General features: G+C 40.5%; 1 protein-coding gene across 4 annotated transcripts in view; it reads left to right on the forward strand.

Annotated features, from left to right (window-relative positions):
* The first annotated feature begins 7,081 nt into the window (after positions 1 to 7,081).
* RNF157 (ring finger protein 157) overlaps positions 7,082 to 27,052 on the forward strand; it is a 136,858-nt gene continuing 116,887 nt past the window's right edge. For 3 of the 4 annotated variants that reach the window (XM_070739856.1, XM_070739857.1, XM_070739858.1), the window contains exon 1: positions 7,564 to 7,703. In XM_070739856.1, coding sequence (XP_070595957.1) covers positions 7,613 to 7,703 — 91 coding nt within the window. In that variant the 5' untranslated portion in view covers positions 7,564 to 7,612. Of the gene's footprint in view, positions 7,704 to 27,052 lie in introns of all 4 variants that reach the window. The other variant, XM_070739855.1, reaches the window with a different exon arrangement.

The raw sequence follows: 27,052 nt of genomic DNA on the forward strand, positions 1-27,052 counted from the left end.
TTACTGAAGTCGTATTTTTTACAGTCAAGTTTGGAGCGGTTATTATTAAGTTTAAATCTGTTGTGAGCTCTTGTGTTGTTGTGGTTGAAGCTGAAGCAGTCGCTGACAGGCAGGACGTTGCAGCATATAATTTTGTGGGCAATACTTAGATCATGTTTAAGGTGTCTTAGTTCTAAGCTTTCTAGACCCAGGGTTGAAAGTCTAGTCTCGTACGGTATTCTGTTTCGAGTGGAGGAGTGAAGGGCTCTTCTTGTGAAGTATCTTTGAACATTTTCGAGGGTGTTAATGTCTGATATGCGATATGGGTTCCAAACAGATGAGCTGTATTCGAGGATGGGTCTGGCGAAAGTTTTGTAAGCTCTGGTGAGTAATGAGAGATTGCCAGAGCAGAAGCTACGTAGGATTAGGTTTACAACTCTTGAAGCCTTCTTGGCTATGTTGTTACAGTGGGCTTTGGCACTTAAGTCTTTTGTTATTAATATACCGAGTCTTTAACCAAATGGGGGTTATTTGTGATAATTTGATTATTCAGTTCATATTTGGAGTTCAGATTCTTTTTCCCAATGTGCAGGATGGAGCATTTGCTGGTTGAGATTTTTTTTCTCTGTTTCTCTCTATCCCCTCCCCAACTTCATTCTCCTCCCTCTCTCTGTGTCTCTCTATTTATCTCTCTGAGCCTGATCCCTGGTGTGGGTGTGTGAAGTTACTCCTCCAATGGAGCAGTGCTGCTGCAGGCTTTAATTGAAAAGCATCCTCAAGCTAGAGCAGTGATATAGTCCCCTGTGTAAGTTTTAAAGCTGCAGCTGGGCACTGCGGGCCCGTCCCCCTTTCCATCGTCCCCTCATCCTGGCTTCCATTCCTACCCTGCCATCCCTCGTGTTAGTGAAGCTGGCGCTGGTTGCAGGATTGGGCCAGTATCTTGGGGCGGAGAGCAGGTTGCGTGTCTCCCCAAGTGATCTAGGCACGCCCAGCATGAATAAGGGCCAGAAGAAGCTACAGCAAGACTGAGGCACCGGAGAATTAGCTCTGGCCACTTCTCCATCACCTGCCATTGCTCTTACCTTCTTCAGATCAAGCAAGGAGTGACTGGGAGGGGAGGGCGAGGGGCAAGGCCAGCCAGTGTTGGGATCCCCTGACAGGGAGCCACAGGTTGCAGACACTGAACTAGAGAGAAGCAAATTAAATGGGCAAGGGGTAAGGTCAAAGGACTCAGTAAACTAAGGAAAAAGAAATCGCAACCACAAATCAGAAAGAAAAAGAAGTCCTTTACCAAGGTAAGTTGAAAAGTCATAATGTCACCTTATTATGTAGCTGGGTTTGCATAAGGTGCTTATCCATGGTTGGTAGTTTTATTATAAAGACCTGTATGCTCTCTGATTTAGCAGACTCTAGGTTGGGCACAATATTAAAAACAATAAAACAATAATAACATTTCTAGCACAACCCCCACGTGTGCTATCGTACACAATTAAAAATCTTACTGCCCAGGAAAGGATGGTTTCCCACTACTTTTCTGAAGGATAGTAAGGGAAGGGCTAATTAGATTTGAGGGGAGCAAACTCACAGGAATGGGGTTGCTACAATAAAGATCAAGTTAACATGGCGCCTAATCTTTCAAGAAGCGGAGATCATGTAGGATAGTGTGGTGGAATATCATTCCTTTCCCTCCCTCCTGAGAATAGGTATCACGTTTCACCACAGGTGGGATGTTTCTACCTTTATTGATGTGACTTGATTTGTATGGCCACCCATCTCAGAGCACAACTCTAGGCAGATGACAACAATATTATCTATCCCCAACACTAAAGACCATAAAACTAAAGAGAAAAACTAATTGCCTCAGCCATCCACTGGGCTATTCCCAACAAACCACCCATGGGCAAATTCCCATCTCACTCTACCCCCATTGCCTGGGGAAGACCAAGTCTAGGTGGCTCCCCCAGAAGGCTTAATTGTTAGAGGCCTGCCATATTGCCTTAGGGAAGGATGCTCCACATATCAGGGAGAAGAAAAGCCCCCATTCTGAAGGTAGCAAAGATTCAAGTCATACATGGCCATATTGGTAATGAATGACTGCACTGTGAACTGCTTAGAGAGGGATGTAAATCACTGTGAAGTGATATATAAGTCAAAGTGCTATTGCTATATGGCAGTGTTTCTCAATTATTTTCTGTTATGCCCCCCGTAGGAAGAAGTAAACATTTCGCGTGCCCCCAACTCTCTGCCGGGACGATTGTTTGCAATATTAACATGTTTTTGCTGAAAAAACTCAAGTAGCTTATCAGCATGATTGGGTTATAATGTATTCAAGTGATGCCTTAATTTATTTGGCTTCATGCTATCCGCTGTCAACATTTTTAGACATAGTCCTCCTCCATAGTCACAGTGAAGCCAAGGGCTACCTACGCTGTGTCGTATTTCCTCGTCTTAGCTTTCGGCAAACTTACGTTTGTCTCATTACCTCCGTCTCTCTCCTCCTTTCTTTTCATCTCTGTTAAATATTTTTCCATAGTGTCTCTTAAGGATTTGTGATATGCACTTTGTATCTCCTACTCTGTGCTGTGTGCTATTGTTTGTTGCTAAAAAACCCTACTCCCTGCGGCAAAAAAAGCATGGTATGTTTGTGTGTATGTTTGCTTTTAATAATGGGGTTTTTAGTGTTTTTTAAATTATTAGATTTGTTTTTACATTGTCTTTATTATTGCTGTGAGCCGCCCCAAGTCTATGGAGAGGGGCGGCATTCAAATCAAATCAAATCAAATCAAATCAAATCAAATCAATCAATCAATAAATAAATGTTCCCCAGGGTCATGCACTGCCCCGACATTGCTCCACGCCCCCCAGGGGGGCCCTGCCTCACTATTTAAGAAACATTGCTATATGGCGACTAGTATAACTTCCACTAAATGGGAGTTCTGTTCTTCCTCAGCTGAGCCACTTACTGTATAGTTTATTTTACTGAATGATCTAGGTTTGTATATGCCGTAAACTAATCAATCACAACCTTGATCATAATATAATCATAACCTTAAACCTGAATTAACTATGAAGACTGGGGTTCTACAACACACTAAGCTAAAAAAACCACACAGAAAACTGAAAGCTTCCCTAAATAGCCTCTTTATTCTGATTACTTCCAGCTGTGGACTATACTATTATCAGACAATCAAAGATTTTCTAGCAAGGCATCAGCTTTTGTGCAGAATGATATTAAGATCAAATGCTTCCTAGAAGAAAAAGATTTAGGACAAAGATGTACTAAACATTGTACTTAGATTAGTTAACGGTTAATTAAAAGTACACAAATGAACAAATATATATTATTTATAGACAAAATACAGTTTTCCTCAATCAATCTAATACAGAGCTGCACTGGCGCGGTGGTAAGAGTGCAGTAGTACAAGCTACTTCTGCTGATCATCGGCTGCCAGCAGTTTGGCAGATTGAATCTCAGTAGGCTCAAGGTTGACTCAGCTTTCCATCCTTCTGAGGTGGGTAAAATGAGGAGTCATGTTTGTTGGGGAAATATGCTGACTTTGTAAACAGCTTAGACAGGACACTATTGAGGCAAATACAATTCTAAATTGTATTAACAGAGGGATACAATTTAGGACTAGGGAGGTGCTAATACAACCCTATAAAACCTTAACTAGACGACACCTAGAGTACTGCATTCAGTTGTGGTTTCCACACTACAAAAAAGACATTGAAATTCTAGAGAAAATGCAGAAGAGAACAACCAGGATGATAAGGGGATTGCAAACTAAAACATACAAAGAGAGGTCTAAGGAACTGGGCACGGACAGTCTAGCGAAGTGAAGGACCAGGGCCGACATGACTGCAGTGTTCCAATACCTGAGGGGCTGCCACAGAGAGGAGGGGGTCAGGCTGTTTTCCAAAGCACCAGAGGGCCAGACAAGGAATAACAGATGGAAGCTGACTAAAGAGAGATTCAACCTGGAAATAAGGAGGAACTTTCTGACGGTGAGAGCGATCAACCAGTGGAACAGCTTGCCTACAGAGGTTGCGAGCGCTCCAACACTTGAGACTTTCAAGGGGAGATCGGATTGTATTAGGTAGATAATTAGGCATCTGTTTTTGTTTCTTTGGGGTCTTATATTGATGGATTCTCTGTGTGTGATATCTTGAATTGGAAAAATAGCATAACAGTGTATTACATAGTACATTTTGGGGTAAAGAGACAAAGGCTATGGCTCAGTAATGGCACATATGTTTCCATTAAAGGTCCCAGGTGCCATCTCTGGCATCTTCAGACACTGCCTGAAATTCTAGAGAAGCAGCTTGTGTAGCTATTAATGAGTGAGAGGGCCCTAGTAAAATAATCTAGATGTGAACAGATATATAATTTATTCATTCAAAATGAATAAGTCCTTGAATTGGACTGAGAAACAAACTGGGAACCAGTGCGGCTTGCACAACAATGGTATTACATGGGTCACCCTAAGGGCCTCTAGAAATGTCTGCATTGCTGCATTCTGTGCCGACTGCAGCATCTGAATACTCTTAAAGGGCAGCCCAAGGTATATGTTGGTTCATATAATTATTTCATGATACATCTAAAAGATATGGGGGGTGCAGTAGGGGAGTACCACACTGGAGGTAGCCACTAGACTGATAGCAAACCTCATCTCCCTCCTGTGCTTCTTGCTCACCCCCCCAACCCATTTTGAATCTCATATTATTGTACCTTCATTGTTTATCATTTCATTACTTGGATACCATTACAGTATATTTACTATTCTTTTCATTTCTCCATTTTTACTGTTGTAAGCTGTCCAGAATAACCCCTCGACAAGATGGGCAGTAAATAAATCTAACCAATAAATAAATAAATAAATAAATAAATATTGTCATTCTATAATCATGGGTTCATGCTTTATCTCTTTTTCATATTTCCTTGAAGGTAGTGTCATATCTTCAGAGCTTTTATAATATTTCTTTGTGCTTTTCCCCCTGCCCCTGCCTTTGTTTCCCGAGGCGTGGGGGGTAGCCTTTATACTAACACAGCCCTCTTGGTTCACCTTCAAAATACCCAATCATCAAAGAGGATGGCAGGTATTTTACTTTTGCAACCAGAATTCCAGAATTTAAGGTAACCAAAATGCCATTTTGGAACTGATGCTACATCTCATCTTTGCCTAGCTTAGTTTACTGAATTGAGGTGTATATGCATGCATAGGAGGGAGTTCAGCAACTATGTATGTTGCTGCCTTAAAAAAATGTTCAGGGTTCTGGATAAGGGGAACAGATATTTGAAAGATTTAGGAAATAGAATTAGAAAATTCTCTGTGAAAATAGAAAATACTCTCTGTAAACCACTTAGAGAGGGTTGTAAAGCATTGTGAAGCAGTATTAGAAAATTATATTAGAAATTAGAAAAATTAGAATTAGAAAAAAACCTGCTCCTTTATATAATCTTAGCTAAACTTACGAAGTTTAGTATGTTTAGGGACAAACAACAGCATCCTTTACTGTTATAATGGTAGGTTACTAATATTTCAGAGCCTCGGTGGCGCAGTGGTTAGAGTGCAGTCCTGCAAACTACTTCTACTGATCATCAGCTGCCAGCAGTTTGAACCTCAGTAGGCTCAAGGTTGACTCAGCTTTCCATCCTTCCAAGGTTGATAAAATAAGGACCCAGATTGTTGGGGGCAATATGCTTAATCTCTGTAAACCACTTAGAGAGGGTTGTAAAGCACTGTGAAGCGGTATATAAATCTAAAATGCTATTGCAGTTACAATAATGGGATTATTTCAGAAATAGAACTTGATACCGGTAGGATTGAAGAATGAATGCCAGGAGACTGACTTCAAAATACATTTTGACTCACAATGTCGTGACCCACTTCAGAATATGTTCCCTGCAATTTACAGGGACTAAACCAGTGGTTCTCAACCTTTTTAAGGCCGCAACCCCTTAATACAGTTCCTCGTGTTGTGGTGACCCCCAACCATAAGTCTAGCGCCAATTCTGTCAACAGAGCTTTGAGCTGATTGGCAGGAAGGTCAGAGGGATGCCCCCACTGTAAATGCCTGATTGGTCGGACTGTAAAAATAAGTTCCAAGATGCCAGAATAGAAGCTTTAGTTCCTAATACTAGGGGAAATTTGTCATTTCCCAGGGTCTCAGGCAACCCCCATGAAATAGTCATTCGACCCCCAAAGGGGTCCCAACGCCCAGGTTGAGAACCACTGGAGTAAACAAACCTTGCTGTTTCTTTTTTGCAAGTTCTATGATAGCTCTGTTAAAAAGAGCTACTGTATTGCTAACGTTTTAAGACGCCCTGAGTCTAAGGAGAAAGGCGGCATAAAAATCGAATAAATAAATAAATAAATAAATAATAAATAATTGGGAAGAGAATAAGATTTAAAGATGAGAAAGACTGAGATATGGTTTATATGTGTGTCTGTGTGTCAAGCGATGAAGATGTCAAATGACATCTCAACTACGATGACTGATCTGCCCGCTTGGGCATATACGGGTAAATACCTCATAGAAACAGAGAGGTTTTAGTGCAGCAACTCAGTAACTGTTAAGAAACGGGGAGGGGGGGGGGAAACAACAACGGCATTCTGTTCAAAAAAGGCTCCTTTCTGTCTTGGCACAGCCGGACTAGCTAGCTGGGCCTCTCTTCCCGTCTTGCGCCTGGCACATTTTTATTTTTTAATGAGACGAACGAAGGTAAATTCCAGGCAGGCGGCCGAGACGCAATGACGGGAAGCTTCCGGTGTTAAAAAACAAGTCTCTCCCTCAAAACTTTTCCTGGGCTTTTAAAATGATAAGCTGTCCTCCTCCTCCAAGTATTTCTCTACCGCCTTTCCAACAGGGCTTCTTCTTTTCTTAAAAAAAAAATCGTTCCAAGGTGAACTTGGGATGGTAGCTGAAAGAAATGGAGGGGGCAAGGGAGTGAGAGTGAGGCGGGCGGGGGGGACGCGAAACCAGCGCCGCCGGGCTGGCTGCCGAGCAAGGCAGCCTCCTTTCGTGGCTGCCCCCATTGGCTGGAGGACGGAGCCGCCACCGCCAACGTCAAGGCGGCGCCCAGCTCCTTGCAAAAGCTACCGCAGTGAGCGGAGATGCTGCCGCCGCCGCCGCTCCTGGGGTTGCCTCTTGCACTTGTAGCAGCGACGCCTGAGGTAGTTAGTGCGCGGGTGAGCCCGCGCGCGCCTTTTCTCCCCGCCGGTTCGGCGGCTGCAGCGCTCCGCTAAAGACTACAAGCGCGGCTCTCTACCCCCACCTCCCCACTGCTCAGCCCGGTGCTCCTGGCAAAAGTGGTGGACGTGGGGTGCCCGAAATGGCTGCTTCTTCCCTCCCCGGCTGGGGAGCAGCAGGCACCGCCGTCCCCCTGGGGACCGCAGCAGGAGGCAAGTCAATGCGGCAGCCTCCTCAGTGAGGGGGGGAGCAAGCGCCGCGGCGGGAGGAGCGACCGACCGACCCCGCGCATCCCGTCGGCGACTCCGGCTCGGCGGGCGAAGGTGTGAGCTGGGAAGCTGACGCACCTTCCACCCCCCCTTCTCTCTCTCCCCCCCCCCCCCGCAACTCCGCCACCCCGGATGCCCGCTGCTGCTGCTGCTGCCGCCGCCGCGCCTGAAGCATGGGAGCGCTCACCAGCCGGCAGAACGCCGGAGTTGAAGAGGTGGATAATATCCCGTCCAATTCCCTCTACAGATATCCCCCCAAATCTGGTAAGGCGGAGCGAGCGTGTGTGTGTTTGGGGGGGGATTGGCAAGAGGTTGGCGCGCGGGGAGTCCCACATGGCAGCCCTGCGCGCGCTCCGACCCCGGCCGAGGTAATGGCGAGCGGCGCCTTGCTGCTGCTGCAACCCCGGAGCTTCGGCTGAGGGCTGCGTGAGGCGAGCGGCGCGGGACCCTTGTTTGTCAATCAATCTCCTCTTGCGCCTTTTCGCCGCCGTTCTCCCGCCAAGTTGGGGCTGCTGCTTCCCGTGACGGGGCTTTTTTTTTTTTTCCCTGTGGGGCTGCCGAAGGAGTTTGCCGAGTTTTTTTTTTTTAGGGGTCGGGAGAACCGACCCCTCCTTTCTAAGGTCGCCTATTGCTTGCAAGCTCTGGCTGCTTAGGGAGGATGATTGATTATTTATTTATTCATCCCCCCCCCCTTCCTCAGCTGCTGCTTCTGCTGCTTGTAGTTCACCAGTTCAAATCTCAACACCGGCTGAAAGGTTGACTCAGCCACCCATTCTTCCGAGGTGGGTAAAATGAGGACCCAGATTGGTAGGCTGACTCTGTAAACCGCTTAGAGAGGGCAGTAAAAGCACTGTGAAGCGGTATATAAGTGCTATTGCTATTTTTCCCTGTGCAAGGATTGCGGCGGCGACGGCCTGGATGGAAATAGTGACATTCGTGGCATTGCGCTTTGGGGCTAAAAAAAAAGCAGCTTTTATTTTATTTTATTACAACTGCTCTTCGGGTATTCTTGCTTGAAAATTCTCGCAGTAAGAAGCCCCTGGCAAATTCTTGCCTGTCCTGTGCCACTTGGCACGCCTGCCTGTTTAGTTGTATACTCTTGTTAGTGCGCTGATTGCATTCTAAAACACCCCATCAATCTTCCCATGTAACATTTAAACCATCCCCGCTGCTAATGAGATGAGCTCTGGTATTGATGGGAGGGGGGAATTTAATTTCTAAAACAACAAATGCTGTGTATTGGGATGCAGGCACAGACCATCAACATCCTTCTCCTTTTAATCCATCACGGACTGCTGATATTTTTTTAATATCGTTTCATAGGCATATTGTTTTCCAAAGGTGGAGCTTGCCTTTTTAAAAACTATTAATAGTAGTAATAGTGCTAATAGCGGTTGAAGGAAGCAAACTTTAATAAAGGTAATTGAAAACTAATAAAGATCTTGCATACCTATTGTGGAATATCATACTTTTGTGCTTGCAACAATTAGCTGGGTTAATTAAAGCAGAAGGATCTTTTCTGACTATTTGCTGGTTACGCTTGGAAAAGCACTTTTTGTTAAATAATCAGGCTCCTGAAAAAATACTGAGGGGCAGATGCAAAGAGATGTTGAGATATGGCTGATATTATGTGTATATCCTGCACTGATGTATGACATCCCTGTTTTCTTTAGCCTCTGGTCATCCTGGAAATGCATAGCAGAAGCTCCTGTGGATGGAAGCAAACGGGGAAAATTGTCTTTGTAACATTCACATGGCTGACAGGAATAGCTCTGTGTGCCACAAAACAATATGAATTCTGTATTCTGCATTCCAAATGCATGAATTTTGTTAATAGGATCAATCTTTTGCTCATTTAGTTAAAACAATTCCCACTGAATTCATTGAGGTTTATTTTTCTTTATTAAAATATACATTTCTGCTTTGCTTGATTAGTTGGGGATAATTTCAGTTTCAATAAAATATGAAATAAAGTTTTCAACAAACTTACTGTGAAACTACAGCTACTGGTACTTTAGCAGTGATAAACAGTTTTATCAAGAGATTTTCAAGAGCAATATATTTTTCTATCTTTAGAACAGTACCTAAAATCCTATTTCTGTTCATTATATTTAATTACATGTTTTGAAGACTATTTCCCATCGGGATAGCATAATTCAAAACAAAAGGGAACTGGCAGAACATTCAAACCTTTTGCGACTTATCCCAAGAGGTCATCTTTTAGAATCAGGGTAGTTTCTCGTCTTGAAAATGCTTGTTTGATTGCTTTTTGCTCTTATTTATAGATGGATTTGATAAGTCAATGAATGTTATTTATTTATTTATTAAATTTATATGCCCCTCATCTTGCTATCTAAAGTGATACTGAGCAGCTTACAATACAATGAAACAGCAATATAAAATCATTAAAACAAATTGTATAGCTCATGCATAGCTTGGGGTGTCTAATGGGTTAAAAGCAAAACAACATTTTAAACAAGGCCCCCACAGCCATGGCAGGGTGGAAAACAACATCACTTGAACATACTCTTATTGGTGGCTATGTCTTAACACAGGAATGTCCAATTTTGGCGACCCATGGTGGCTGGGGAATTCTGGGAGTTGAGAGGTCCAGTGATTATAAAGTTGCCAAAGTTGGACACCACATTAACATGTTCAGCTGGTGCCTGTGGAAATAGCCAGGTCTTGCAGGAAGCCAAAAATGGGCTGTGTGAATTTGATGGGAGCACGTTGTTTGCGGAGAGGGGCGGCATATAAATCCAATAAATCTAATCTAATCTAATCTTCAGAAGAAAGCAGAACAATAGAGAACCTAAGCCCCATAAGATGTTTCTGCTGGGTGGAACCTGATACAATGGGAGATAGGCAGATATCTAAGCCCTGTCATTTATAGACCATGACCAAGACCTAGAATTGCACTGATAACTAATATAACTCATTCAGTAGCACGGGGATAGACTTTTAAACTATGCATATTGTTGCATTCTGGACCAGTTGTACCTTTTGAGTGGTCTCAACACTCCATGTAGAGTGTGTATTGTGGTACTGTAGTTGATATAAGATATAGGAAATCTAATAGAGTGACTCTCTGTAAAGACCTTTTGGCCACAGTTATTCTCAAGTAGAAGCTGTGAATGCAACCCCCCCCTTACCACAATTGCACACTGGAACTGTCTAGTAGGGAAATGCAACCTCATTCAAAGCTTATAAGTAGGTCTCCAGAACAGGTTGGTCCATGTACCTATCACCACTTTGTCTTCCCATAATATATATGCTGGTCACCAAAGATGGGATGAAGCCCTTGTTAAGCGGGTTGGAAACTAAAAGGGAAAAAAGCCTGTAATGATACCTTTGTTCCCCAAATTATTTACTAATTGCTCCCAAAGAACATTGCAAAGTCATTGCTAACATGAATTCAATTTCTGTACTGAAAATATGTGCCTGCTTGTTCAGCAGGCAGAACAGCTGGAATCAGTTTGTAGTATCTGCCTGGCTGTTAGCATTTAGCAACTTCTCTTCCTCCAACTGGGATAGAAGGTGTTTTCCGAGGGACTATAATCTTAAACAGATGATGCCTTCATTTCTAAAAAAAACACACCCTTCAGTAACCTACTAAATGAAAGTATTTCCATGCTAAGGTAGCATAGCAAACAAGTGTCCTTGGATGGGTTTAATAGTAGAAATGGCCTTTTGAATTTTCCTAAGATTTTTATAAGCATTTAAAAAAGATTTTTCTAAGATTTTTATAATAAAAATATGTTATTATGAGCCACAGCTTGAAAGTTGCAGTTGTTTGAGAACGCCCCCTCCACATTTTTTAGCTTTTTACCTCTGTTGTTTTTTAACTTTGCTTTTATCTATCTCTCATTTTATATGGATGCAGAGCTTTTATTTGTAAACCATCCAGAGTCACTCATAAATTGGTCTTATAATAGCAATAGCACTTATATACCACTTTGCAGTGGTATATAAGCACTTATATATAACTTTACAGTGCTTTAGGGCCCTGTATGCTGAAGGGATTTACAGAGTCAGCATATTGCCCCCAACAATTTGGCTCCTCATTTTACCAATGTCAGAAGGATGGAAGACTCAGTTAACTTTGAGCCTGATGAGATTTGAACTGCCAAATTGCAGGCAGCCAGCAGGTCAGCAGAAGTAGCCTTGCAGTACTGCATTCTAACCACTGCACCACCATAGCTCATCACTATAAATTATTTTAATTTTTGTCTCTATATGTACTTTTCAATTTTTAAAACTTTTTTAACTGTGTATTTTATACCCTTCAGCTTTTAAACTAATTGTATTTCACACTTATTATACTGATCTATGACCATAATAAATATTTGATTTAATAAATAAATAAACCCTTGCACACCTTTATAGGAGTGCTTTTATCACACAAGAATGTGTGTGTGAGAGATGGGGGAAAGGGAGGGGGGAGAGAGAGAGAGAGAGAAAGAAAGAAAGAAAGAAAGAAAGAAAGAAAAGTAAGGAAATACCTGGGTATTATGGTGCTGGGTACATTTAAAACATTTGATAATATTCCGGCCCAGTGATTGCTGTTGGAGCTAATGATGTATCAGACAAAAACAGACTATTGAGCTCCAATGTTACTTCTTTAAATTAAAAACAATACAGTATTTCAAAGAGGAGGGAAGTGGTAACCAAAGAAAGGGTTCTAAATGGTAAAATGTACGTTACTTTCAGCCACTTGTTTTCTATTGGTGTAAGGGAGGAGGCAATGGCAAACCATTTCTGCTAAGAATATATCAATACGGTCAGTAGAGGTCAAGAATGGCTTGACAAAAAACAAATAAAGTGCATCGCAAAAATTAGATTAATTAAACTATGGTTGTGTTGTGTTAACATACACTGCTCAAAGAAATAAAGGGAATATAACTCCAATAAATCAAACTTCTGTGAAATGAAACTGTCCACCTTACAGAACAAAGTATTCAATGAGAACATTTCATTCATTCAGATCTAAGTTGTGCTATTTGAGTGTCCCCTTTATTTTTTTGAGCAGTACTGTATACTGTATTTCATGTCTTTTCCTTCCTGCTATTTCTGTGTTGAGGACTCTTATTCCTTATTTTAAAAGTGCATCCTTGACCTTTTAAATGAAGCCTTTCCCCTTTTGTCCAGACATTTCTCCTCACAAATGCTAAACAGAAGCATAGTAGTATACAGTATTTCTTAATTCAAAAGGCAAAAAGATTGGAAGCTAAGTACAAGATGCAGCAAGGAGGGAGTAGATACAAAACAGAAGACTTTATTCTTCAGTCTGGAAAGAAAAATCAGGCCTTTAAAAAAACCCTTTTAACTCTTGTTTTAATTCTAACTTTGCTTTTAACTACTGTATGTTTCTTTGTATGATTGTATGGCTTGTTTGTGTAAGAAAGAATCACTTAGGTAAGATGGGCAGCACATAAATTTGATGAATAAATAAAAAAAAATAAAAATCCTGTCTTCTACATCTTTATAAGTGGTTCTGTGTGTGATATACAAAACATAAACTTGATAACGTTCCTGCCCAGAGACCATTTTCCTGGATAAAAAGTTGTATGCCTTTATTTAATTACCCTTTCAAATACTACAACAGCTGCTAGTTATGCAAAACATTTAACACAGTGGCAAAGTAAAAAGTCAAGCCTCAAATCATATCTTGGGAAAAATCTGAAACAAAGACATCAATACATGCAAGCTGAAATATCTTTGAAGTATGTGGGCTTGGAAAAATAGATCTGATCCTCTTTTGCTTTGCAGAATCAGGCAATGTCAGCTGTATCCTATTGTGTGAACCATGTCACATAGTATGCCTAAGCATTTATGGGGAAAATGATAGGGAGCAGAGAAGGGGAGATGGGGTGCTTGACCCTTTTCTTGCTCACAGTGTCCTTGTTCCAAATCAACTGTTTCAGTCCTGCATCCTCTCTTCCTCTTGGAAATGGGGTTTAATCAGTTAAAGGGCCAATGTTCTACTATTACAGTCATGTAGATTCTGAATGTGTTGATTCCATTATGAACAGACAATATGAATCATCGTGCCCATATGAGATCATCTAAACAACCATTGACAATTGTACTGAAGTGACTGTGCTATAAGATAAGGGGGGGGATAGGAAATGGAGGAGCCACAGTTAATTGGAAAAAAACAGTACAGCGGTAACTCTACTTAAGAACTTTTCTAGATAAGAACCGGGTGCTCAAGATTTTTTTGCCTCTACTTAAGAACCATTTTCTATTTAAGAACTGGAGCTCAGAAAAATTTCCCAGAAAATTTGAGATTGGCACAAAGGCCCGGACAGTTTCCTGCCATTCCCCCTTTAATCCCGGCCATCTCGGGCTTTTCTGGGCTGCCAGAGGAGCCTTTTGGTGGCGCTTATAAGAAGGCATTGGCAGTCCAGAGCGAATGAAGCATTTTCCTTTCTCTGGGCGCTTGGAGAGGGAATAAACCTGCCAGCGCCCAGAGAAAAGAAATGCTCCATTCTGGGCAGCCCAGAGCAAATGGAGTGTTTTCCTTTCTCTGGGCGCTGCCTCAGTCCCTCTTTTTTTTTTAAGCCTTACAGTTTTGGATTTTTTTGATTCCCCTCACCTCACCTTCTTCCTTCAGCAGCGACTATCCTCCTCCTCTTCTTCCTCCTCCTCCTCCCACCCAAATTTCCGAGCTTTTATTTCTTTCCTAAAGAGTTTGCATGCATTATTTGCTTTTACATTGATTCCTATGGGAAAAATTGCTTCTACTTAACAATGTTTCTACTTGAGAACCTGGTCACGGAACAAATTAAGCTCTTAAGTAGAGGTACCACTGTACTTGGAAGTTAAAGGAATTCAGAAAGCATTGGAATTTATCAACTTCTTTCTGTCACTTTCAGAGCTGTGAGCATCTTGGACCATCAGTGGTCTGCTGCTGTATGTGGTCTTCACAGATGTCATGGTTTTCAATGTGGAGTCCTGAAGAGTATTTCCTTATGGATTGTTAGCAATGCTATTTCAGTTGTTCTGTTGATCTTGGAGTACTATTAAAACCACCACTTTTGAGAGGCAGGCTGCAGTTTTCCTAAAATAGGCACCTGTTATTTGCAAAGGTGCTGTGGAGTTTAGGTAAGTTAATTCATCAGTCAGGATGCTGCCACAGGACCCACCAATATAGTGTCAATGGTCAAATGTAAAATAGAGCTCTCAATGGAGTTCCTAAAATACAGATAAATTGTTGATAGAGGAAGATTATGCAAAGTACAATCTGGCTCTAAGCTGTTTAGATCTTCATAGATGGGAAAACACATTCAGCTTTTACTCTACCGTATGTGATGAGTCAACATTTTATTTGGATGGTTGTATAGTTGATTGTTATGATCCAAAATGATACCACCTCATAGGGTTTGGGCCCTTAAACATTTCTGCTTTTGGGGCATCTAAAATGTCTTTAAGTGGATTGGACGTGGACGTCCAACAGTATTAGCTTAATCCTGAAGTGTTAGAGACTTAACTGACAGGATGTGACAGATTTGCCATGTTAGAGGGCATAAGGGAGTCGGAGGAGGTAGGAGAGCTAAAATAGGATGGATGGCCACCCTAATAAGACAGTCCTGTTATTCTTGGCATTGCTATGGGGGCATTATGACTCATTCCTTTTTACTGTGCTGATTTATAGGGCTCTGAGTTAAACTGGAGAAATCTAAATGACTTAGATAAATCTTACTGTTTTTGCTGACCCTTGCATTTGCTAACTGCTCTGAGCATCGCGAATGGAGCTAACTATAAATCCAAATCAGTATGATGCTGGAATTATTAAGGCATAAAAGGCATTACTTTGTTCGCTCGTTTGATCTTTAGTCCACTTCTTTTAAAAGTTCCTTGTTTCAAACTTAAATTTAAAAAACCTGCCTGTTACAACTGTTTTCATGTATGGATGTTATATTTGGTTCAGTGTTGGGTACAACATTCATCGTGTGTCAGCTGTAGCTAGATATGAATGAAGCTAGCTAGCTATTCTCATTTTTTCAGAAAATTATGGTTTTAGTTCAGGGGTGTCAAACTCAAGGCCCGGGACCAGATTTGGCCTATGGGGTGTTTAGATTTGGCCTGCAGGGCTGCCCTGAAAACAGCAAAGGACCAGCCCGCAGTGCTCAAGTCACCACAAGTCCCCCTGAAATGACTAACATCAAGCTGACCATGCCCACCCTGGTCCCTGAGTTCAAACACAACCCTGATGCAGCCCTCAGTGAAATAGATTTTGGCACCCATGGTTTAGTTTAATTCATGAATCTTACTTATGTGAGCACTCTGCCGTATCAATTCCCCCCCCCCCCAAGTGCCTCCTCAAAGACCCCACAGAACAGCATTGAGAGAGAGAGACTTACAGGAGGTTATACAGGAAGGAATTTCTATTAGGAAAAATGTATTTGCTTAACAGCCACCATGTTTGCTTAATAACTGTTGCAAAATATTGTATGTCAAAAAATCAGATCCCATCCTGGACTTATGAACATAGTGACTTACGACAATAATTCTGAGCTCAGTTATGATTGCAAGTTGAGAACTACCAGCAATTTTACTTTTACCTGTAGGTTATGTTAATGGATATCATCATTGTTATTAAATACTTTTTGTCTATTTCAAGAAGATAGTGACTAAGTTCATAATGTATACTAAAGCCAACATGAAATAATGTTGACTGCACAATAAACCATTGTGCTAAAGGTGGTTTATTTAGCAGGATAAATAAATTATGATTTTATATGATGTGTGAACCAAACAAATGCTTGCTTGCATCAGTTAGAAATCAGGAAGAAGGAACCCTATGAATTTTTGATATAAAAAGAATAATGTAGTGAAACTGATATGGGGATACATGTCCATTTTTAAACATTCATTCAGCATGTTAAGTCTGTATGCTTTTGTATATTCATTCATTCATTCATTCATTCATTCATTCATTCAAATTTATATGACTGCTCATCTTGCAGAAAATGACTGCAGGCATTATAAATAATCCAGTAAAATAGTAAATACTATACCAGATATTTGTTGTTTGTAAACCTAGGTTAGAGTCAGAAGTGATCCTATTCTACTTCTTAAAATAAGGGGAAGAGGAATGGGAAAATTTCCTTCTAGTGATATAAAAATATCCTCTTTGCCATACTCCAAGTCTCCTAAAATGACATATTGAGTGTTGGTATAAGAGCAGTGGGGGTGCAGTGGTTAGAGTACAGTACTGTAGGCTACTTCTGCTGTCGGCCAACTGCCTGCAATTTGGCAATTCAAATCTCACCAGGCTCAAAGTTGACTCAGCCTTTCATCCTTCCAAGGTGGGTAAAATGAGGAGCCAGATTGTTGGGGGTAATATGCTGACTCTGTAAACTGATTAGAGAGGGCTGTAAAGCACTGTGAAGTGGTATATAAGTCCAAGTGCTATTGCTATTGTTGGGATATAGTTCAAAATCACCATGTTACATATAAGTTCTTTAATTATAAAATTTCTTTCCCAAAATTTAAATTGAGGGATTTAAATAATTTAAAAGAAACAGACCACATAAAAGAGGAGGTGGAGTTGCACTAATTACATCTCTACAGAAATAGAGCACAATAATACCGGTAGTTAAAATAATTTTGAATGCATTTGGGTCAATATTAAAGGGGGGCAATCATCATCATCATCATCAGATGATGATGATGATGTTGAGATATGTTGTAATTTTAAATCATACAAGGTTACAGCTGGATAACATCAGATCTTATAAATTAAAGAATCATATTTTTTGCCATACCATCACAAGAAATCCATTCCTTTAAAAAATATTAACAGGCCAAAATCCATATATGGATTTTTCAAAATTGTATATTCTAATTTTTAGTTTCACAATTCAGGCATATACAGTATATAAAACTATTATTTTCTTTTAAAAATGCTTTATAGAATTGAATTGTTGGTTTCTGTTGAATGCTGCATCTCTTAAGGAGCCTAAAATTGCAAGTGCTTTGGTAGCTGTTGGAGGTACCGTATATGTACTGTATATTGTTAACATTGTGGCTAACTAATATTCAACACACACTGTGTCAAAATCTTTAAAACAACCATTGAGAATCACCTGATTTAAAGTATTGATCCCTATACAGGCGAAGTATTCCAGTAAAAGTTTTCCCTGCTGTTTTCAAATTTAATTTATTCCACAAAATCAATTTCTTACCTAAGTCCAGATCAAAATGTATCTCCTTACTTAGTAATAATCAAATTTGTCTGGCAGTTTTAAAGTGGGAAATGAAGATTCTTCTTTAATACATGTGACCCTTAAAATCTGACAAGATTACGGAGATGTTTGCCCATGTACTTTCCAAATAAACAATATTCACAACTGGTCACCTTCCAAAAATATATGCTGTATATATTAGCATGAAATAACCGCCTAATGCTATAATCGAAAATCTGGTAGGTTAGAAACATAGAAGACTGATGGCAGAAAAAGACCTCATGGTCCATCTAGTCTGCCCTTATACTATTTCCTGTATTTTATCTTACAATGGATATATGTTTATCCCAGGGATGTTTAAATTCAGTTACTGTGGATTTACCAACCATGTCTGCTGGAAGTTTGTTCCAAGGATCTACTACTTTTTCAGTAAAATAATATTTTCTCATGTTGCTTTTGATCTTTCCCCCAACTAACTTCAGATTGCGTCCCCTTGTTCTTGTGTTCACTTTCCTATTAAAAACACTTCCCTCCTGAACCTTATTTAACCCTTTAACATATTTCAATGTTTCGATCATGAAACCACATCATTATAAAAGTAACCTTACTTTGATCAATGATACTGAAGGGATTTTACCCTGCTGTATTTTTCTCTCTCCTTTTCTGCGTGGTAAAGTACCTAACATTAGAATTCTTCTTTAAAATATTTATTTATTTAAGAGATTTCTATGGCTGCGCAACTCTCACAAATGAAACTTTTGGCAGGATGCATCTGTATAAAATAAACATTTAAGCACAATGAAATTATGGTAGCAAAAATTGATAGACCTTTTGGGACTTTCAACATCTACTACATCTCATAAAGTAGGATCTCCTGTCATATGGGCCCCAACGGTTTTCTAAGGTCACTTTTGTTGGGGCCAACTGTATGTCAGGACGAGATCATTCCAGAGGATTAGTGGGAATTAACTTCATTGAGCAGCTAGATTTTTCTCATGAAGGAAAATGGATAGAGTCTTGTTACTGAAGCACACAGAATCCTCAGTAGTACAGTATTTTTATGAGAAGAATGCTAAAACTGTCCCGGTAATGGGGCCATTAAAAATCTACTGAAGTAGAATATGAAAGTTAAGGTCAACAAGTCAGTCAAGCATAACTCTGCAGCTCTAACGTATTTTGCTGATGTAGATTTGCAGATCTAATTAGATTTGCAGATTGTATCATTTTAAATAATATCATTAAACAAGATAGGATTGCACTTTATTAGAGGAGGTTGTTGAAAGAAGGCTGTTTAGTATCTGCAAAAAGAAATAGGTTTGATGCCATAATTAAATACCAGTCTAAGACAGATGATAAATTCTCAGTCTGCTCAATGGCTATACTGAACTACTTGGCTTCTTAAAATGGAGAAAAAATATATCGTCTTTAGTCCATTTTAAAACACTGTCTGTGAGGAGAAGTAGTGACTTCTTTTAAGCCTATATGCTCATTGTATCAAAGCAGATATAGAAAGAATGAATTATGGTAAAGATTGGCCATTATGAAGCTGCCTACTACCTAAGAAAGAATGTTCATAACCTGCTGCCTTTAATTTCTATTTTAATGGAAATGCCCAGTGTCAGAAATAGTCTAGTTACACTACCAGCAATTTCATATTCCTACATATTGGTTATTTCTTGACCAAATACAAAGATATTCCTTTTTCCAGCTTGCAAGAAGATTATTAAAAGTGTCCTGTTGCAACTCAAGAGGAGCACATACCAGATGGCCCCTTGTAAAAAACAACGATTTTGAAGAAATACTTTGGAATTTATGGTAGCATACCACCTTTGTATTATTATTATTATTATTGTTGGCAAATTATCAGCTAGAGGTGACAAAGTTGATGCTGCCTACTTCCTAACAACTCCCTTCCAAAACAGGTCTCTGTCACTTCATCATGATGTGGCTAACTGGCATTCAGCTGCAAGTGACTCACAGCAGTTTTCAAACGCCAGATGACTAGAGGACTTCTCCTTTTATCCATAAAAAAGTTCTTCTGACTCATCCCTTTGTCATAGGCTCTGGGCCATTTAAAATGGCTGTAACAGGGGTATAATTCAGCAGGTTCTGGAGAACTGATAATGGAAATTTTAAGTACTTCGGAGAACTGGCAAATGCCACCTCTGGTTGGCCCCAGAGTGGGGTGGGAATGGAGATTTTGCAATATCTTTAATTTAATTTAATTTATTAGACTTGTATGCCGCCCCTCTCCGAAGACTCGGAGCGGCTCGCAACAAATAATACAGAAATACAAATCTAATATTAAAAACAATTATAAAAACCCCATTATAAAACAGTCATACAATCCAAACCATACATAAAATGGAACAGCTAGGGGTATGTCAATTTCCCCAAGCCTGGCGACATAGGTGGGTTTTTAGAAGTTTGCGAAAGGCAAGGAGGGTGGAGGCAGTCCTAATCTCTGGGGGGAGTTGATTCCAGAGAGCCACAGAGAAGGCTCTTCCCCTGGGTCCCACCAGATGACATCGTTTTGTCGACGGGACCCGGAGGTCGCTGGGATTCGTGCGGCAGAAGGCGGTCCCGAAGTTATTATGGTCCGATGCCATGTAGGGCTTTATAGGTCATAACCAAAACTTTGAATTGTGTCCGGAAACTGATTGGCAGCCAGTGCAAGGCACGGAGTGTTGATGAAACATGGGCATATTTAGGAAAGCCCATGATAGCTCTTGTGGCCACATTCTGCACGATCTGAAGTTTCCAAACACTTTTCAAAGGTAGCCCCATGTAGAGAGCGTTACAGTAGTCGAGCCTCGAGGTGATGAGGGCATGAGCGACTGTGAGCAGTGACTCCCTGTCCAAATAGGGCTGCAACTGGTGCACCAGGCGAACCTGGGCAAACACCCTCCTCGCCACAGCTGAAATATGGTTCTCTAATGTAAGCTGTGGATCGAGGAGGATGCCCAAGTTGCAGACCCTCTCTGAGGGGGTCAGTAATTCCCCCCCCCCCCGGGCAATGGACGGACAGATGGAGTTGTCCTTGGGAGGCAGAACCCACAGCCACTCCATCTTGTCAGGGTTGAGTGTGAGCCTGTTGACACCCATCCAGGCCCCAACAGCCTCCAGACACCGACACATCACTCCCACCGCTTCCCCCCCCCAGGAATAGGACCAGAAGGGGTATTTTGCACTATCCTTCCTCCAGAGTGGGATGGGAATGGAGATTTTGCATTATCTTTCCCTGGCAGGCCAGGCCCACACAACCGGTAGAGAAAATTTTTGAATTTCACCTCTGAGTTGCAAGCTAGCATTCTGTGGATGCAATAATAATAATAATAATAATAATAATAATAATAATAATAATAATAATAATAATAACAACAACAACAACAACAACAACAACTATTATCATTATTATTATTATTATTATTATTATTATTATTATTCTTTAGATTTGTTTGCTGCCCCTCTCCAAAGACTCGGGGCGGCAGGAGAGCAGATAAATATTGATTTTGTCCTGTTCTTATTACTACAATGTAGACTTAAACATAAATCCTTGTTTGTGTTCAGTTGGATTCGTTCTTTGTCTTCCAGCAATGCTTCAGTCTAGGCGTTTCTTCTTTCACTTTATCTCCCAGAGCTTTTAGGTAAAATAAGGAGCTCTCTGGATTGATGGGTAAAACCACCCAACAGAGCCTGAGGAAATTCCTCAAGTGTTTATTGAAATCAATTGTTGCTATGTTATTTATTTATTTATTTATTTATTTATTTGATTTGTATGCCGCCCCTCTCCAGAGACTCGGGGCGGCTAACAGCGACAATAAAACAGTGTACAATAGTAATTTGGTATTGATGATTAAAAATCAATTAATATAAAAACCAAACATACATACATACATACCATGCATAGAATTGTAAAGGCCTAGGGGGGAAAGAGGATCTCAATTCCCCCATGCCTGGCGGCAGAGGTGGGTTTTAAGTTATTTACGAAAGGCAAGGAGGGTGGGGGCAGTTCTAATCTCTGGGGGGAGTTGGTTCCAGAGGGCTGGGGCCGCCACAGAGAAGGCTCTTCCCCTGGGTCCCGCCAGGCGACATTGCTTAGTTATGTCCTGAGAAGCTGGGAAGTTTTCACTGCAGTCCCACCAGGAACTCAAGCAGGTAAAATCTGATTGGCTCCTGATTTAAAGGGCTCCCTATTTAAACCCCTGCCTATAGCAGGGCCTGACTTATGTTTGCTAGCTGTGACTCATAAAGAGCTGAAGTCACTAAACCATCTCCTGCCTCTTCAGTAGAGAAACTTAACAGATTCTTTATGGGACTGATCAGATAGGTCCATTCTCCCTTTTGAGGATGGTGGTGTGGTGGTAGCATCAAACAACTCCATATCAGTGGGAGAGTCTGATAAGGACCAGATTGTAACAGGCCCCCACCCTCAAGTCACATTGTTTCTGCCTGAAAGAAAATTACAACTAAGCTGCTGTGAAAGACTGTAGACCAGTCTTTGGGAAAGGAGAAGGAATGATTGAACAATTACACGAGAGATTAGTCAGTCTTGAGCAAGAAGACAGTTTGAACTCAGAATGACCCCAGTTTGATTTTGTTTGTTTCACAGTGGAGTTAGGTTCTTGCAGTAGTTAAGGCATGATGCTAGGAACTGGGTGATGTTGAGCTGTGGTCTCATCTTAGGCACAAAGCCAGTTGATGAGTTTGGGCTAATCCTCTTTCTTAGCTGCTAAGAGGGAAGCATAAGTGCACTTTTGTGCCTAATGTCCCTGTCCTACTGTCTTATTATCTTTTCTATTACTACGTTCTACTTATCTTATGTTATGTTATGTTGTGTTATGTTAATATGTACTATAATACTATACTTGTTTGACAAATAAATAAATAATAATAAATAATAATAAATAACTCAAAACCTTGACATGAAAACTGCAGGGTAAGTCCAGGCAGTCGCGAGAAGCCAATAAAGCTAACGTGAAGGAAAACAACAACAATAAAAGGTTGGAGTAGGGAGAAACTCAGTGGTGGGTTGCTAGCTGGAACGCCTAATTGGGCTCGCCTCCCCGGCTCTGGAGGTACTGTGAGTTTGAGTGTAATTATGCTTCTGCATGCATGGAAGCAAAACAATCTCGCTGGAACACGGGTGCACCTGCATCTTTATGCGCAATTTTGCTACCTGCACGGGCGCAGAAGCGTAATTCCACTCAAACTCACGGTACCTCTAGAACCGTGGAGGCGAGCCCAATTAGGCATTAGGGCTAGCAGCCCACCACTGGACAAACTCTAAAGACTTTCTAGATCTTGTTATTTTGTCCTTGTGGTAGACTACACTGAAGTTGTAGTTTCCCACAGAAGAGGAGCACATTTCAAGGAGGGAGGGTATCTGTGAGACAAGAAATAATACAGTTCAGAGCAGGATAGGAGTCAGAGGAAGAGCTGAGAATAGTAAAGGTTTAATCTAGCAAGATTCTGTCTATTGGCTGTAATCAACTAAGAATTTAAGTTTGGCTAGATTGTTCTGTGTTGTTTTTGGGCTGGGCCTGGCAATCCTACAGCAATAAGGAACGTTCTTAGAATCTCTGCTGTGCTTGTTATTTGAATTTTCCTACTTCAAAGGACTAAGAGTGGTCTTCACAGATGTCTTGACTGTATCCAAGCATTCCCACCAGAAAGCAAATTGAAATCTTCCAGCACCATAAGACTACGGAACAGTTTAATACACAGTATAATGCCATACCATAATGTGTGTTGAGCTATAGCTTCTATTGTTTTGAGAAATCATAATGATTGCCAGCATGACCTAGAAATTATGTAGGTTGCAACAATATTAAAGGGTGCTATATGATATTGAACATCCATCCCCCAATACTGTACAGTTTAGTACTACGTATAAGATATAGCCACTACTATTTTAGATTGGCCTTTAAAAGATATTCAGATTCATGAGAAATATTTAATAATCTCATCCCCTCTCCAAAAAAATTAGTGTATCTTTGAATTCCAGATGATAAATGATGGCCTTGAGGCCCAGCCAGTATTAAAACTAAAAACGAAACGAAACCAGGGTAATTTGATTCAGCAGGATTGCTCTTAGATTGAGTACACCACTACATACATATCTAAAAATACAAGGTATGCAATTAGATTTTGCCTCATCCTGGATTTCCTGGATTTGCTAAAGAGAAGCAGGTCTGTAGAATGATGGATCTCTTGGAAAAGATGATTTCTCACTTCAGTGGATTATCTGAACTACTAGTAACACATGGACCATCTTTTCCTTCTTGATGAATAAATAGAGTTTTGCTAATGCTGCGTGCTGCTTGTCAGTTTGTCTCTACAGTACTTTCTTTGGGGTTGCCTCTACTTTCTTTGTATTTTTGTCCTAATCCTATTTTTAAAACCAGGTAAACACTTGCAGGTCACTAGGCTGCTTTTCTCTATGGGGCTCAAGTTCAACCCAGATTCTTCTACAAACTTTGCACTTTGTGGAAATTGGGTAAAATGCTCACACCCACAAAAATATCTCTTGAGATTATATCCAGAAGGATTCTGCAAATTTCCCTATCTCCAACTGACTCTGGCTTCTCACACTTTTACTAAAATTGTAGGCGTACAAGATTGGTTCATTTCATTTTATTAATTGTTTCTAATCATATTTCCTGGTACCAATCTCTGACCTCAGAACTTGTAAATTTCTTCAGGGATTACGTCTAGTGCAATAACTTCACTGTCTTTAATTAGGCTTTGCTCCTCTTGAGGCAACTCTTTGTCAGGCTTTCCCCAGTCCCCCAGCTTTTATGGGAGGCTCTTCTTCTACAAGCCTCTCTTTCTAATAATATATGAACAATAATATTATTCAGGACAGAGACCTTTAGAAGTTAAAAAAAAGCTTCTTCTCTCTCATCAATGCCATTGGTGCACTAATAATACCACTAATTAGCAAGTAGAGTCTCTTTCTTTGGGAATCCAGAGTACTTTGCATCCCTTACCTTAGAGATAGTTGCAACTATCTATTACAGAGTTGACCCATTTGCAGAGAAACACAGAGAGGAAGAGGCAGTAGTGCTCTAAACCAATTAATTTCAGCTTCCAAAGTCCTCAGCGAGGGCCATGTTGGTTCCATGCATCTTTCTGGAGCATGCTCAGGCTTAGAAACACTGGCTTGAAGCTATTTACTGTATGCTGTTCACTTTTCCGAGAATTAAATCCATTTTTAAGTACAGTCCTATGTGATTCTGATTTTTTTCAAACCATATTTATCTTCCTGTTTTGTCCCTGGGCCTCAGGGAGGTTGCATCCAATATTTCTAGGAAGTTTTGGTCGCATTAAAGCAAATGCATTCTGTATGTTTAGTACAGAAATAACACTCATATTTTACTTTTGTACCGCTTGTAAATATAGATTTGTTTGTCTTTATTCTTAAGGAACAAATGAGGATTTCTTTGTACTTTATTAAATCCAGCCACTATGCAGTTATTAAAGGCAACTTGCCCTTTAACTTTGTTTGTAAACACATTAAAAAAAGGAAGGGACGCCTCTATTCTAATATCAAGATATTTTGTCTGGTTCAGATGTTGTGACAATCCAGAATTTGGATCAAGCAAACATTTGATTGATTCCCTGTGTGTCTTGCTGGCAAAGGGAATGGCAGAACAAACTGGAAACATTTTCTCTTTATGTTACTATCTTTGCATTATATACAAATTGGATTCACAGATAGCTTCAAGGCAGGATTAGACAGATTCATGGATGCCAAGTGTATCGGTGGTTTGAAACAGATGTCCATGTGCCGCCTCTATGTTGGTTGAGGCAGGCAGGATTCCCTTGAGTACCATTTATCAAGGGAAAGGGAGGTTTTTGCCTTCTCTTTCTGCTCAAGATCCCCATGTACAATTGGTGGGCCGCTGTGTGACACAGAATGCTGGACTCGATGGGCTTTGGCCCGATTCAGCATGGCTCTTCTTATTCCTGGATTTTCCCTTTCCTAATACATTTCAGGCTAAAGATTTTTATCTGCTTCCAATTCCTGGTTCCTGTTCCTAGAGTGGCAGCCTAGGAATCCTTGGTCTGCAATGGATTGCCATTCTAACCAGGAATTGCTTACTTGGATTCTCTATAACAGCAATGCGATTTTCAGGTCTCATACTCAGACTGGATGGTGAGATGAAACTTGGGTGAGAAGAGTATTTAGAAAGTAAAAACCAGAACAAAGGAACGGCTGGAAAAGGGACTGAAAATAACAACCAGCAATAGATACAATGTCAAGAGCAAGAATTACTTTTTTAAAGAATCTGTGAACCACTAGAAATATTCTTATTAAAAAAATTGCTTCTGGAGGGGAAGTTGTTTATATAGAGCTAGTCCTTGCTTAGAAACTGCCTTGTTTAGCAACCATTTGCATTTATGAGAGTGATGAAAAAATAATTTCATAACCAATCCTTGCATTTTTGATCTCCAAAGATCTGTAAGGCAAAGGAATGGTGAAATGAGATTATAAGAAGTGTTAAGATTTCACGTAATGATCACTTAATGACTTAATGACTGAGTTGTTGGTACTAACTATAGTCGCTAAACAGGGATTACCTTACCTTGTAGCATCTGCATACAGACTAATTCTTTACTATATATAAAAAATAGCCAGTATTTCCGTGGAAATGCAGTGAGCACATTTGCAGAACTGTTACACCTCAAACAAAAGGAGGTTGGGATTTCCTACAAGGAAATTATATTTTATGTATTTTTAAATTGTGTACAGTATTTCATTTTGGATGATGGAAGACAAAGAGAGAAGGGTAGCCATACTGAACACATGGGTGAGGATTTGGGAGGAATTGAGGGTTTTGTAACTGTAATATGCCTACTATAAGCTTACTATTTTTGGGGAGTGGCCTGACTCCTTGTGACTTCATGTATAAGTGCCCAAAGTTCTCTTGACAAGGTTTTTTTCAGAAGTGGTTTGCCATTTCTTTCTTCCTAGAGCTAAGATTGACTGTCCCAGGTTATCCAGTTGGCTTTTTGTCTAAGGCTGGTCTAGATCTCCAGGTTTTTACCTTGGTGTCTGAACCACTGTACCATTTGGCTCTCTCTTATTTTATAGCTATCATTTATTGTCACCCTTACCAGATATAACAGACAAGAAACAAGTCCAGATAGGTTAATTATACTTTATTGCAAAGGTACATTAACAAAACCTTGCAAGTCTATAAGTACAGATTTCCCACCATCTCCTTTGAAGGCCAAGAAACTAGGAAGGGCCACTTCTGAGCCTCTTGCTCCAGCCACTGTCCAGCTGCAGGCTACTACCTCTCTTGTCTGATCATTCCTTAGTCAGGTTTTCTTCATCTCTCACCATTACTGTATATACAGTGATCCCTTGTTTTTCATGGGGGATGCGTCCTAAAACCACCCATGAAAAAC

This window comes from Erythrolamprus reginae, chromosome 2, assembly GCF_031021105.1.
Source record: "Erythrolamprus reginae isolate rEryReg1 chromosome 2, rEryReg1.hap1, whole genome shotgun sequence".
NCBI classification, from domain to species: Eukaryota; Metazoa; Chordata; class Lepidosauria; order Squamata; family Dipsadidae; genus Erythrolamprus; species Erythrolamprus reginae.